The 15,460-nt window shown below is 40.3% G+C and overlaps 1 protein-coding gene across 1 annotated transcript; it reads right to left on the bottom strand.

Annotated features, from left to right (window-relative positions):
- Positions 1–11,910: 11,910 nt before the first annotated feature.
- Positions 11,911–14,135, bottom strand: cdkn1ba (cyclin dependent kinase inhibitor 1Ba). The gene is made up of 3 exons (XM_079552024.1): positions 13,471–14,135; positions 13,097–13,224; positions 11,911–12,929 (listed from the first exon to the last, which is right to left on the bottom strand). The coding sequence occupies exons 1-2, from the start codon at positions 13,862–13,864 to the stop codon at positions 13,103–13,105; spliced, it is 516 nt and encodes a 171-aa protein (XP_079408150.1). The 5' UTR covers positions 13,865–14,135; the 3' UTR covers positions 11,911–12,929; positions 13,097–13,102.
- Positions 14,136–15,460: the final 1,325 nt, after the last annotated feature.

Raw genomic sequence — 15,460 nt, 5'->3', positions numbered from 1 at the left:
AACTTACTGGACAACCCTTGAACAAAAAATGTCAGAAATCAGAATCAGAATGGTAAAATGGTAAATGGTCTCAACTTATATAGCTCTTTTCCACCTACATTAGGCACTCAAAGCACTTTACAGCAAGGATCCACTCACCCATTCATACTCTCATTCATACACCAATGTACGCAGACACTGGGGGCAATGTGGGTGAAGTGTCTTGCCCAAGGACACAACGACAATGTGCACTTTTGAGGAGGTGGGATTCGAACCCCCGACCTTCCGATCATGAGACGACCCTCTACCATTTGTGCCACTGTTTTTATTGCAATTGTTTGTAAACAGGTTCACAAACTAGGATTTTTTCTTGGTGAGACGTGCAACATTAAACATAAAAAACATATAACACAGAGTTTAGATAAAAATAAGCTACGCTATATGTTAAACTATAAGGCTTTAGGGGCGTGCATAAGAATATTAAAATAAACAAGATCAAATAAATACATTTCCTACTTTTGTAAATGAATGCCTCTGTCCTGACAATTTTGCCAATCTGTGTTGCCTTTAACTGCAGGTTAAATCTAACTTTATATAGCCTACATATATGTTAACTTGATAAGGAGACGTAAAATAATTGAGTGGTCTGCTGAGGCTCCGCCCTGTAGGCCCTGCAAGTCCGCTCTGCTACACAAGCAAGGGACACTTGACCCTGACACTCAACTTTGCATAGAATAAGTATAATTAAGTCATTCATCTTGGTTTTATCTATGAAGCATTTTGGCGTGTGAAACATTTTGGCGTGTGAAATAGACTCAAACAGAGAAAAGCTGCGATTAGGAAGATTTATTGACATGTTTATTACTTTTGGCGATCAGACCCCGGCGGTAGACATCGATGTATGAAAGTCAGTATGGATGAACAGCTTGGAGTTAGGGATGTCTTCCCCCCGGAGCCTGGACACTGGTGGTGGTATGGAAGACCCGTGAAGATGCAACAGGTAGAAGAGGCGGAGATGGGGCGGAGATGGGTCGCGGCGGAGGTGGGTCGCAGCGCAGCTGGGAAGCGAAACAAACCATGATTGCCGGGGCTTAAAAGTGGAACCGAGGGCAATGATTGGCTGCTTCGGGGGTGCGGCTCTAACGCTGATGGCTGAGGTGGAGGTGTGGCCCTCTCGGAAGCGATATTGGCTGGAGGTATGTGATGCTGAAATTTTTCTCCCAGGTTGAATTAACGCCTAGGCTTCACTATTATAAGACAGTAAAGTTGATATTGTTTTATTATGAATGTGCATGTTTGTCTGTATTATTATTGCACTTTGACCTATTGACACTGTTTTGTTTTTTACCATGTTATTTCCACCCTGTTACTATGTTATTACTTTGCTGTATGAAAACAATCGACTCATTTACAATTGTACAACTACATTTGACATCATTCATGACTGCCATGAGAATAACTCATTTGCTTTTACCACACAGTTGTTTAAAGTTTAAAAGTTCACCTACTGAAATTCTATATAACGTCTTTTTACTTCTACATGGATCTATATTTCTCCATATGTGACCACATGTTGGGTTACAATAACTACCAATGTTTTATTTCATTTGCTCCGCTGTTTGCTGAAATGGGTTTTAGGGTCATGCTGAAGGCTATGGTTGTGGTAAACCTTGTTATAGTCGAGAGGAAAAGAAGAAATGAAAACAAATTCGAGAGGAGACAGGCTGGAGTTGGTCTGAGGCCCAAACCATGAACCACCCAGTGCTCTCTCACTCCCTGGGAGATCTAGCACGGGGCAAAATGTCCTTTTCGAACTGCAAACAAAACCGCTAAACGTTTGCACAGTCAACTCTTCTTTTTTTTTTTTCTTTTTTTTTTTTAGAAACATCCATCTTTGGTCGAAACACTCACTTATCAGCATGTTTTTCTTGGCATTGGACCAGAACGTAATGTCAGCCGTTGTCAAATCTCAAAGGTTACTGTGTCCTTGGACCAAAGAGGAGGTGTAAACTATAGTTATAAGGAATCTGAGCAGAAAAAGAATTGCAGTTTTGTGCCATATTGCAACGACTAACATTTCCTTATGCACAATGTATTTGCAATGAGAAAGACAGAATTGACTGGGATGAACTGTAATGATTGTTTCAGTGAATAGCTTTGGCTGCCTCGCTCAACATCTGGACAGCAGGTACCGCAAAGAAATATAAAATCTGTATATTCAAGTTTTGATGCAGGATTTAAAGGGACTACACGGAGTTTAAAAATGTTAAAATTATGTATTTTCCTCCCCTACATGTTCCAGCATTGTCCTAATGTGTAGAATGAGCCCAGATCTGTTCACCACAACTGCCTCTAAAATCCTGCACTGTCACTCAAAAAGTTGTTACTTCGGGTCCGAAGTGCCGTCATGCATGACCTTAATATAGAGACTGCAGTTATGCATAAGACCTGAGGTGGCAGTGGTGAGTATAAAATGGCCAAATTGCATTTAGCCTCTTTAAAAAAAATTAAAAAGTGAAACACAAGTCTCAAGGAAAAACTAAAAAAGAAAACTGAAAAACTAAAAAAAAGTGAAAACTTTGGGAGAAAACGGGGGGGAAAAACTGAAAAATTTGGGCAAAATTTGGAAAAAAAAAATGTGTGTGTGTGTGGGCGAGGGGATGAAAGAAGTAATTTTGGGGTAACATAAAAAATAAAAAAATGGAAAATGTTTATACATTTTTGGGAGGAAAACGTGAAAAATGTGTTAAAAATGGGGGGAAAATAAGAAAAACTTGCAAAGTGTTTTTCTGCCTTTTTAAAGGAAGTTTTTTGGTTGTTTCACAAACAAATGATACAAATGCTAAAGAAATGACATGGAAGAAAAAGGAATAAATTAACTTTATCACTCTCTTTTATGGTTCTATTTGACAAATCATTTAGCAAAGGTATCGAAAATGTTTTATTCAGGTATCAGTATCGAAAACCATGAATTGTTAAAGTACCGATATGGAAGACAATGTAACAGTGCCCAGCCCTACTCAGGACAAACCCGTCACCGCCATGGGTGTAGGTTTGCGTGGGGACTATGGGGACATGTCCCCACCAATATTTCAGGATGGCCAAGTTGTCCTCACCAACTTCATAGATCTTCACATTGTGCGATGTTTCACAAAGACTTGATTCAGATGTGACTTTGTGAGAGGACGATCAGCATCACAACACTTTTGTTTTGCGCTGATTGGTCAAATATTTGTGGATATATTGATATTTCCGGGTTGTAATGGAGCTTTTATGGAGCTTTATTACGTGAGCCTAATTTACATGTGATGTTTCTCATTTATTTATGTCGGATGTTTCCCTCAACAACGATCAGAAAATAGTTGGGGGGTAAAGTGCCCCCACCAATAGTAATACCAAACCTACGCCCTTGGTCACCACCATATACCGGACGTATTAGAAAAATGCAGGATCCAATTCTCTTAAAGAATTCAGTCAGAATGAAGAACGTGTTTTTTGCCATTGATTACTTCTGTGACATTCCAGATAACAGATAATCATCAAAGTCATGATCAATTAAAATGAGATTATACTTATTCTGGGGTATTTTTCTTTTCATTGGACTCAAACTTCACATTTCAAAGCTTACATTGTCTTCAGTGAAGAGAGCAAGACTAGAGGATGAAGCCGTAACAGTAATGTGCGTTTGTGTGCTTTTAATTACCAAGTGAGATTCACGTTGCTTTAATTAGATTTTCATATTATAGTGAAAGGAATAAAACCGATCTTTGGCAGAAAGATAAAGAAATCAATTTAGTTGGTAAAACAAAATGCTGGCAGCAGGCGATTGTACACATGGTTTGGGATTTCCAACATGAAACAAAGGCAACAGTATGAACTGACTCCGTCTCTCTGATCAATGTTATGCTGCCTGAGGTGTCCCGAGTGTGACCCCAAAACGATCTTCACTTTCCAGTCTATAAAGGTTGTGACCCCCACCTTCAGCCAATCAGAGTCCAGAACGTGTGGCATGACCCCTGTGTGACCGCCGAGACTGGAACTTCCTGTAGCTGCGTGTTTGACATGACTTAACATTAGTCATCACAGAATAATCCGAGCTTAGCAGTTTTGTTCAGGCTCACACATACAAAAAATATACAGATATGAAAAGTGGGTAGATTTTCATTGAGTCACAAGCGTTTACCAAAAATTCTTCTAAAGATAAATGTGTTACTTTGATCATTTTGCTAGTATTGTAAATATACATACAAGTTTGTTCTTAGATTTTTTGATATTCACAATAGTTGTTCATCTGGAAGAACAAATTCTAAGAACAGTCAGGAGGACTCATACGCACAAAACATTCAGCAGTTTTACAACATTTGTTATCAAAAATGGACCTTCAAATTCTTATTTTTGTCTCATGGTAAACATAGTGGTAGCATATTTCAACAAATTATTTCATTATTATTATGTCATTACTATTTGAGAAAATAAGTGGTGGTGCTGAGTAAAGACAACTGTAAGTCTAAACCAAACTTTCGCAGGGACAGTAAAAGTACTTTAATAACTTACTAAAAGAAGTAAGTCTTAAAGAAAATACTGCCTCGTCATGCCCATATATGGAAGTGTAGAGGGCCTGACTTTTTACAGTACAATGTAAATGCCAGGATGATGACTGGGAAAGCGTTCTTAGTTACACAGTTGTGAATTTGGGGAATCTCTTTTGTAAGAAGGGATTTGACGCTTAGTGAATCTGGCCAACAATTCTTCAGAAACGTCTTAAAGCGGTTCTTACAAATATTTTCTCTGGAAAACATTGACGAAAGAGGCTGAAGTTTGTATCATCATCATTAAAAACCAAAAACCAAATATGGTAGAATGGTGTTTGGTCAGAGCGTGTTAAAGTAAACATTATTGCTACAAGGTTTTGTATTGGGATTGTGATGTGTGGTGTTGTGAAGGGGGTTAGAAATGTATTAGTGTTGCTTGTTTCATCCCCTTTTCAAACCAGACACAGTATCTATCTGTATAGATACAAGCTCTGGATTCGCCCATATATGGTCATGTTTGAAAACAGTTAAGGGGGAAAACAATGTGGAGAAAAATCAAAACTTTCTCTAATCATTCAAAAACTACTTTAACAAACGCTGAATTATGAATATAGTTTTCTCCTAAATAAAGATACAAAGACATGGACAGGAGCCAAGTGGTTCAACAGCCCATAATTACGTAAAAAGCGTAGAATGCTAATGCTACATGTTAGCATTGTACTAATGCTGATGCTTGCTAGCGCTATAGCTATGACTGCTGTTTTTTCGCTTCTCCTGAACAATCTGCTGTGAATAAACATCCATATGGACCTGATTTAGACATGACTTTATTTGTATGTGATAAATAAGTTAATATTTCACCACAGAAAATGGCTAAAAAGTGTGAAAAACTGTGTTTCCCAGAAGATCCTTTTTTCCCCCTTGGCAAAGCCACGCCCCCTTCTATGAGATGCCGTCTGTATCTACAGACTCTGGATTCTGGAAACTTTATCTAATTATTCAAAAACGACTTCAACAAATGCTGAATTGTGAATATAGTTTTCTATTAAATAAAGATGCAAAGACATGGAGAGGAGCAAAGTGGTTCAACAGCCCATAAATATATAAATAATGGGGAATGCTAATGTTACATGTTAGCATCGTGCTAATGCTGATGTTTTTTTGTTTTTTTTCCGCTTCTACTGAACAATCTGCTGTGAATAAACATCCATATGGACCTGATTTAGACTTGACTTTATTTGTATGTGATAAATAAGTTAATATTTCACCAGAAAATGGCTAAAAAGTGTGAAAAACTGTGTTTCCCAGAAGATTCTATTTTCCCCCTCGGCAAAGCCACGCCCCCTTCTATGATGCGATGCTGTCTGTATCTATCTATCTACAACCAGTGTGACTGTTTTCTTATGCTAGGCTGTTGCCATGATGGAATAATATCTGCATACCCTCTACACCTGCAAAGCAACTTAAGCATAAAGAAAAGAGCAATGGGGTCTGTTGCATAAAGAAAATTGATATAAAAATCCACCTGAATGTTTGATTTTTTGTGTGTGAGATCATTCAAAATCATTAAACATTTGACAAACCACAATGCCTATTCATAATCCTTTATTCATAGCAGAGTGTTCTTAAACGTATGCAGAAGTGAGAAAGCAGTGACTCAGAGACACACAGAGGCTACATAAGAACGGGGGAATGCCACAGCGTATCCTGGAGAGGTATCAGTCTATGCTTGTGTCAAAATACAAACACAAGTAGTAATTTGATGCATAAAATATTGTTCAAATGTAAAATGTCACGTAACAAATGCAGCCGTAGAGTTCAACAAGATCATTTTCAGAGAGCTCGGGAGGTGTTTGTCACAGTTGTTCTGTGAAGGTGCTCTTTTGTGTTTAGGGAACAGAAACTTGTGTGAGAAAAGTTTATTTTTGTGTCAGTGCACAAGAAGAGAAACAAATCACTTGGTTGTAACTAAATTATTGCCAAGTAACCTGCATACATTTGCATAATAGGTTGTTTTCATGTGATATTGCATTCTAGTCCATAGTTTAATATTGAGGTGAAAATCTCTGCCATATCTGTATATTGCAGATGTTTCAGAATGATTGTGGTTACATCTATATATCTATATTGTCGATGTGATATCACCAAGTAATTAAGAGTCCAGGGCCAATGTAAAGTTGTTTGCCAGGACAAATGTTACAGCCAGCCAATCAGCCTAACCCTAGCATCCTGGGCCAATACCTTTGACATTGTGTGTGTGTTTACAGGGTCTATTCACATAGACCACATAGATGCACATAAAAGTGATGGCAATAAAACATTCTAAGGATAGAGAAATATGGCCAATAGAAATATCTCTTCAGTGAGGAAAATGCTTCCAATTTGGATCTTGAATTGATCATGGCTTTCATCTCGTCTCGCATTGATTATTCTAATTCTGTTTTCACTTGTTGCAACAAGACGACTCTGAACAGATGCTACAAAATGCTGCTGTCAGACTTTTCACAGGTGCACCCAGAGCAGTCCTCATCACCCCGTCCTATAAGTCTATAAGTCCGGTCAAATTCTGGATGGAATATCTATATATATGGACAGTATATCACAGTATATCACAGTATATCACAGTATATCACAGTATATCACAGTATATCACAGTATATCACTGTGGGGTCTTCTAAAGGTCAAAAACTTTTTACTTTTGCTATCTATTTTATGTTGTTGTTTCTGTTGTTTTCAACTCACTTTGTTCTGTACAGCATTTTGTGATTTTATCTGTGATAAGCGCTACACAAATATACTTATATAAATATACTACTAGCTCTGTTGTCGGGGGCTTTGTGTCCCTGGTAGGGTCTCTCATGGCAAACAGGTCCTAGGTGACGGGTCAGACAAAGAGCTGTTCAGACGCCCCTTATGAGAGACCAACAGGCCCGGTTAGAACCATGAGGCCGTCCATCTGTGGACCCACCACCTGCAGGAGGAGCCATAAGGGGCTGGTGCAATGTGACGACCCGGCAACGGACAAGTGGAAGAAGATGAATGCATGGATGGATAGTGTCTGAAAGTGCTGACAATATGTATATTCATATGTGTGTGATCAGAAAGGACAGAAAGCCAAAAGAAAGGACTTTTAGCCATTAATATAATATGTGAATCCAATCACTTCCAAATAATGATCAAATATAATATTAGTCATTTTTTTCTTCTTTCAAAACTGAGATAATGATACCATCAAATTGAATCAGATTCAACAGATTGACATTTCCATTGTGTTATTCCTTCCAAACACAGCGAAAGTCCCATTAAGATCCATCTTTTTTATATATTGTACATTTATATTATCCTATTTTGACATTAATTTGACATTTCATATAGGCAGATGTACTTATTCTGTTTATTCTCTGTACATATGTCCATTGTATCCTTATATTAGTGGCATTGCTGTTAATCGGTTTGTAAGGTTACTATTTCTGAGCTACAGTGACAACGCAAAGTCTAAGTCATGCCTCGGCAGACTATTGTTGTGACTCTGTCTCTAATAAGCCTCGGACGAGCACAAGCAGTACATGCACCTGTCACCTGAACAGTAGCTTCGCGTCGATTTTACACAGATGTAAATGTTACATATCGACGTCCATCTACCACCATGAATGCGGAGTTTGTTTGTGTTTCCTCCTCAACAACAAGTCTGTGTTTCAAACGCGCGCATTTAATTAACACAAACCAAGAAAAAATGACTCTGCCCTGTGAAAACCAGTGATCGCCCAAAGCCTAACTGAATGTTCCTGCACACGGTCACATGCCTTTGATTCTCTGCTCTCCACAGGGCGCTATGTCTGTTTATGATGAGAACGAACAACGGCACACAGAAGGAAAAACAGCAATAACAGACTGTGGAAGTGACACGCTTTCCATCGCAACGTACCGACACGGGAGGACGACACGTGAGAGTCATCCTCTGCTTCCAATGTGACGATGAATGTGATGCATTGACCTTGAGCACATATTTGAGGGAAGATTGTGATGACTGTTTAGATTAGATGGTCGGATTTTGCAAAAGGCACGGCACAAAAACAGCAAAAAGATATTGATGTACAGTAATATAGGTTTCAATGTTAACATATTTCAAGACACAAACGCCAATCGTTGCCACAAGTGGTCAGCAAAGGGGCAAATCATCACTTACAAATATCCAAACTGAAGCCGGGCCACATTGTGTGATGGAGACGGCAATATATATTTGAGTCCCTGAGCTAAAATTATGTTGAGACTTTGTTTATGCCACGTGTGTTTATATTCACTTTCTAAGCAGAGCATATGTTTTTATTTGTGGACATTTAACAAGTCAAATTGCAGACGTTTGCCAAGTGGCGTGTGGACCCAGGACTGAGGTAATGTACGATGAGTCACCGACCCCAGAGCTAAACCTGAAGTGTAAAAACCTCCCTTTGGCAACGCAGTTTATTTACATCCTGCGCTGGATGTGATTTTGGCCTCGCCTTGAAGCAGGCACGGCCAAAAAGTTTGTCCTTTCAGTTTACCCCATACTCTTTCTTCTCTTTTCCTTCCTTCCTCTCTTCCTTTCGTCATTTGGTTCCTTCCCTGTTAACTATCTCCACCTCATCTGCACTATTCCCACAGCTGCCAATGCCTCAAGACTACGAGGCCGAGTCGAGCGGAAAAACAAAGCTACCCAGCCCTTGTAAAAATTCTAATGAAATTGGAAAAAAATAAAAATCAGACAAATTATGAGCAATAAGAAACAGATGGAGGGGAGAGCTGGGGGAAGTGGGAACTTCAGAATAAAAGACAATTCTGCTTGACTGCCCTGTCTTTTCTGAGTTAAGGTTTTTGAGGTCAGTATTTGCTGCATTATTTTTGACAAATGCTGATGGCACTTTCAGTATCAGACGACACAGAGACACAAGGATTTGTCATTTTGTCGCCAACACTAGTTCATCACAAATCCTAAAATTCTAGTATAGTATCTTTAATTAATAAAGTTTTGAACCAGGTTGTTTGATTTATTTATTTATTTTTCAAACTTGTGTAAACGAACCTACATGTACATCCACAGTGGAAGTCACAGCTGGCTTCGTCTTTCAAATATTGAGGTTTTATCTGAATTAAGACGCACATTCAACTTTTCACTCCTCACACTGATTAATATGCAAAACTATGTTCACCTTTAAAGCAGTACTAAGTAACTTGTTTAACTTAATAAATCCTTTCCGTAGTCCCTCTGGGGGTAATACAAGTGTTGATGGGATGATTGGGGGGTCTTTCATCTCCCCCTGGTGTCTCTGGCCAGAAAACCACACTTGCAGCTTTCCCTGCTCTGACCCGGAGACCCCAATACACACTAATGGAATCATGAAGAAGAAGCTAACAGGCTAACGGCCAAAGCTTACTGCGGGCTAGCGCCACTTTAGCAGTATTTACAGCCAAGTTTGAGTGAAATTTTGTTTTTATCTCCATTGTGTAATTGGATGTACTCCCTTTGTCTTTCCTGTCAGTGTAGTATTTACTCTCACGGACAATTAATAAGTAAAAAAACGCAACTTGCTCCAACACCTGCAGTGGCGCTCATGGCCTCTAGGGGCATGAGTTACTTAGTACTGCTTTAAAAACCTTATCAGCAATGCCTATATGCAGGTATGAGGAAATATCTCAAAAGTTAGAAGTCAATATTGGGGCAACATGGCGGCTCAGCAATTAGTGTTCTTACCTCACGGCAAAAAGGTTCTGTGTAGGGTTTGCATGTTCTTCCTCTGGGCGCTCTGGTTTCCACTACGACACATACATGCACAATGTAGGATGAACGCTTCAATCTGGTGTGGTTAGTTTACATGTATGTAGGAGAATATAGGTTTTGTGTCATAACAATGTTAAAGATATCAAAACACGTGCATTGTATAGAAAAGGTTCTCAACCTGTGAGTCAAGGTCCAGAAGTAGGTCACATTTAGTCAATGTTGAACTTGTATTTCTGTAGAATGGAAAATGTCAAGGTGATTTTGTTCATACAAAGTACATGTTAATAATAATGCTAATAAAGACTGGTCAAAAGGATGTAAATGATAGACAATATAATGAAGCATTGAGGATGCAGACCTGATTAACTCCAATTCTAAAGAAAATGCATACGAGGTTTTCTCTAAGCGATAATGTAACATGAATTTCATTTCATTAGTTTTTTTGTCAACTGACCTTGAGGGTTGTTCTGAGTTAAAAGATAATAATTTAAGGACAGAGAATATGGCACATATTTCTAAGTCATTGATTAGCATTGTTCATGATGCTGTATTTGAGTCGTCTCAGTAATGAGATGGATGACAAGTGCAATATATTAATGTATAATTAATACTGTGATTTATCAAGAAACTGTAGGCATACTTGTGGGAGCAATACTTTGAGGAGTTTAACTTGTCAAGCCCAATACTTCACTCGAGGGATACCTGAATGAATCCTATGCATCCTTAAAAATGCGCACACATATCTTGTGCGCTAATGTCGTCTTTGCAACAACACAGTAATATTGCAACTCTGTCCCTCACACATGGTAAATGAGCAGCTACTACACCGTGTGTTATCTATATCACGGTGCAGTCTAGGTGTGCAGAGAAAGACTGTTGTCTCTTGTTCTCAGTCTGTTCAACTGCTGGAGCAGCTCCGACTCCTACACACCGCTGGTATCAACAGGAAAGACGCAGCCAATGAAACTAATTTGGTGGTGTGTTTTTGGTGAAAAGAACAGGCTGTACTGTCCCTGCTCCCTCCCACTGTTCTCTCACTGGCTGCCCTGGAGTGGTGTGCTTTCCATCCCTGTAAGCTTATTGGATCCCAGAGAAGTCAATAACTCAACACTTTTTTCACCCTCTTTTCCTTAGGACTTACTCTTGTTGTTTTCAACTTCAGCTTCTGTGAGACAGGCCAGAGTCGGGTCACAAAACTCTACATGAACTGCTGGTGCCAACCTTTCTTTTTATTTTCTACAAACAATGCTATGCAAGGATTTACAGTAAAAATGCAAAACCAAATAATTTGGGAAAGTAAAAACTAAAAGTGTCAGAGTTAATAAAAACATAAGTAAATGGTGTGGGAATGCTTAAATGCACAACCCACATTTGTTGTGGTTATTACAAACCTGACATGCTGCAGATTGAATGCCAGTCTTATTTTCCCTTCACTTAAGAGGCGGGGTTGCATCAGGTCTGTATTCTGTCATCTGTGAACTCACTGTGGTCAGGCCAGGCTCATGATTAAACATCAGAGTTTGTTCAGGGTGGAGCAGAATAATTAAAATATTGAGCACGTTTCACCAGCGTCTTCATTATCAGACAATATTTTAAAAATGCAATAATAACATCACACCATGAAATCAGTTTTGGGCTCAGTTTTGCAAGAGTTTATTGGTCTTACAAATAATAATGAAAATATGCATATACAAATATGAAAAAAAAAAGCTTTGGAAAGCCATACACCCACAAAGTTCAACATAAATAAGTTAGTTAAATTTTTCAGTGTTTCTTATAAAAGGCACACAGGCATACTTCAGTTTTACACCAGGCAGTGTAACTTTGTTTTCTGCCCTTAAAATAATAATCAATAATAGTGCAATTACATGTTCCACATGAATTCCACAACACAAAGACTCATCTTTGATTCACATATTTGCATAATGTCGCCCAGTGACTTTAACATGTTTATCCTGGACACGTGGGGTAAGTCAGCTATCTAATAGAATATAGGTTATCTTAGGACTATTAGCAAATACTGTTCAATATGATTGAATATTGCTCAGCAGTTTAGCCGCCTACACCTGTCCTCCCACTAGAGATTTTAACTTTGGCCAAAGATATATATGGATATATATATATATAGATATATATAGATATACATGGGGAAATAGAACAGGTGATTTCCATGTAAACTTTGTGGTGGCTGTCCGCAGTCAGATGGCCTCTTAGTGAGTCTACCTGGGCCTTCAATAACACTGGGACTAAAGCCACTGTTTCCCAATAACCCTGACTTTGAAATCTGCATTTAACTTACATCAATTTACCTGAATAAGATTACAACATGACCACTTACAACAAACAACATTTCTCTGTTGGAAATTGCTCTGCAATTTCCGAGTCAAATTCACACAAAACATTGGACAAAAACGTATGAGCATGTTGCTTTAAATGTGCTACATTTGAAAACGTAGGTAGTAGAAAAAAAGTGAGCAAAATCCTTTTGCACACTGCTACATTGTCTGCTGTTTTTGAGGAAATAAATTCAAAAGAGTGCCAAACTTTATAGTGTACATATTCAGTGCATGTGCAGCCTCGGCTCCCTCCAAAGGCCGCTTTAACTCTCTGCTCCGTGTCAGATGACGAGGAAGGCTACAGTATTTCACCAGCTCTGCGCTGCTCTGTGAACAGAGGAAATAAACAGTGTTGAATACATGACAAGCTGCAGTTTCATAGGCTCGTGACGCGTTAGTGCCGCATGAAGAGACTTCTGCAGCGGCGCTGAGCGCGTAAACAAACTGCTCGAGTTTCACTCAGAGGCACAGAAGACAGACAGAGCCCGCCTCACCTGTCACTAGTCCTCGGGTGCCTGCTTTAAGACCTTCGCTGTTTGGCTGTTCTGGGCGTCCGGGTCTTGCTCGTCATCCCCGTTTGTGCGGGAGCTCTTGCTTTGGGGCTCGCTGCTGCAACTGGAACCTGACAGAACAAAATAAGAGTGAAAGGGGATCGTGAGGATCTGCACGTCCACTCTCGATGGCACCTGCAAGTAACATCCGATAAGCACAATGATGTAGCGCACATATAATGTGTGGGACGTGCAGCGCACAAAAATATACAAAATAAGCATTAGCATCCCTCTGCACATAATCAACATTATAAGTCGAGAGATACATAAAAAAAAACAAGCCTTAGTGGCCCTTTTCTGTGGAACACTTAACTCACCTAAGGGATCCGAGGGTCGCTTCCTGGAGCGCTCCGTCGCTGCCGTCTGATCCTCTGCCGTCTCCGCTGGGTCCCGTTGGTTGCTGCTGTTGCCGTTCAGCCTCTCATGGGGCGGTTTGCGGTAAAACTCCGGTGCGTCCTTCCACTCCTCCCATTCAAACCTTCCGGGAGAAAGTGGTCTGTCCCCTACGGGATCGAAGTTATAAGTGTCCCTGAAGCGACGCTCTTCTTCCTGTCTAAACTCCTCAAAATACTCCCGCAGCTCCTCTCGGTCAGGTGAGCCGAAGAGACTCCTGCGCACAGGCGGCCGAAGGGTGTCCAACTGCCGCGCATCCACCCTCTCCAGAGTCGGACTTGCGTTAGAAAGGCGAACATCTGACATTTTGATACACATACGACAGCGGAACCTCTTTAAACACAATTATTCCATATACGTATTCCTTTCATACGAGGGGGAAATAATAGCAACGCATATATCCTCCGCGCGTCTCATCCAAAAGGCGCATGAAAATAATGGCCTGGATGAACCCTCCCCACTCGGCGCTGCGGTCTTTAAAACAAGCCACTCCTGTCAGGTCCGTAGTAAGTAGAAGAAAACAAGTCAAGTCAAAACAGCCAACATGGCGTTAGAGGGAGCTATGAGTGAAGGAGGAAAGTTGACATGAAGGACTATTTAAACAGAGAAGCCAATTCATTGGTTTGTGCTTAAGGACCGCCCACTGAGCGCTCTTAAAGTCAAACGGGGCAACCTAAACTTGAGCTGGATGGGATTAACTCTGCGCGTGAATACGGTTTGTAATTACCGTGGAGCACGAATGGGCAGCAGACCAGTAATTAGGCAAAGCTAATGTAACACCTAATGAACTGTTAGGCCATTACACAACAGTAACAAGTGGATTTCGCTTGAGCTTTTTTTTTGTACTTTTTTATGCTTGTTTGTTTTTCTTCACTGGGCCTATTGGCAAAGCCCTTATCTCAAGTGGAATAGCTTATCAGAAAGCAGTAGGCTAAATGAAAACCTTTGTTACTGCTGGGCATTGAGCCGCAGGGTGGTACTATCACATCAGTCAATCACTGCGCAGCCCCATCTCCTAACATGTCCAAGGCAGATCCGATTTGCCACAATGCATAATACGCACATAACTGAATCAGTGGAAACCTATTCAGCCGCGCATCAAGGTCTATCAAGGACATTTACAGTGCAAGACATAAAATATTCACAAATGTGTCTGCAGCTATTCGATGACATCATTCAGCAGAAAAGATTCCGTCACGGTTGGCGCGCTGCCTATCGCTGCCAGACTGTCACTGCTGGTGCCACGGGCCCGGGCTGCGAGCTGCTCCAATGCTTCAAATTGCTTGTAAACAAGATAGGAAACGGGCTGGTCAAATGCCGAGAGTGAATGGTAGACGGACACACGTTTCCTTCGGAGCCGAGTGGTCGCTGTGCCACAGTGGATCCAGCGTCGGCTTCAGGGAGATTCTGTAACTGTCGGGACATCAGCGCGAGTGAGATTGACTACGACTTGTAGGAGTTCTGAGCCCGGATTCCGGGACCGTGCCGTTTCATACAAGCTTTGAAACAGAGCCAACTTCATATCTCGTGATACATACAGCAATGTCGCCTGTCAGTTATCAGTGCATGGGATCTCTTCTTACCCATAAACACAATAAACCGCAACACACTGGGCACAGAGCACAGTACATGACGATCCGAGGTTTGGAAACAAAGAAAGAGCAGAGTGGACAGGGCAAAAATGATAGTTTTACATGTCAAAGGCAAGCCAAACAACACTGACTGTGGCGGAGGAGAATCAGTTTTTGTTTGGAGATACTTGTGTAATGGCACATGTGTAAAATAATGTCTAATTTCCCTTGGGTAAAAATGGACAAAATGAGCATTTCATGTAATAATAATGTATCACAATTTATTAACCACTGAAAGTACATGTTAAGTCCATGTTTGGGTCTTGGCCCTGCATTTGTACAT

This window comes from Gobius niger (genome assembly GCF_951799975.1).
Source record: "Gobius niger genome assembly, chromosome: 2".
Lineage (NCBI taxonomy): Eukaryota > Metazoa > Chordata > Actinopteri > Gobiiformes > Gobiidae > Gobius > Gobius niger.
The sequence above is the reverse complement of the archived record's forward strand: the minus strand, read 5'-3'. Positions and strand labels throughout refer to the sequence as shown.

Excerpts from the sequence above, each read along its gene's own strand:
- cdkn1ba (XM_079552024.1), bottom strand. The coding sequence starts at position 13,864 with ATGTGTATCAAAATGTCAGATGTTCGCCTTTCTAACGCAAGTCCGACT. Across the intron at positions 13,225-13,470 it reads GCGACCCTCGGATCCCTTAG|GTTCCAGTTGCAGCAGCGAG; the intron begins GTGAGTTAAGTG and ends TTGTTCTGTCAG.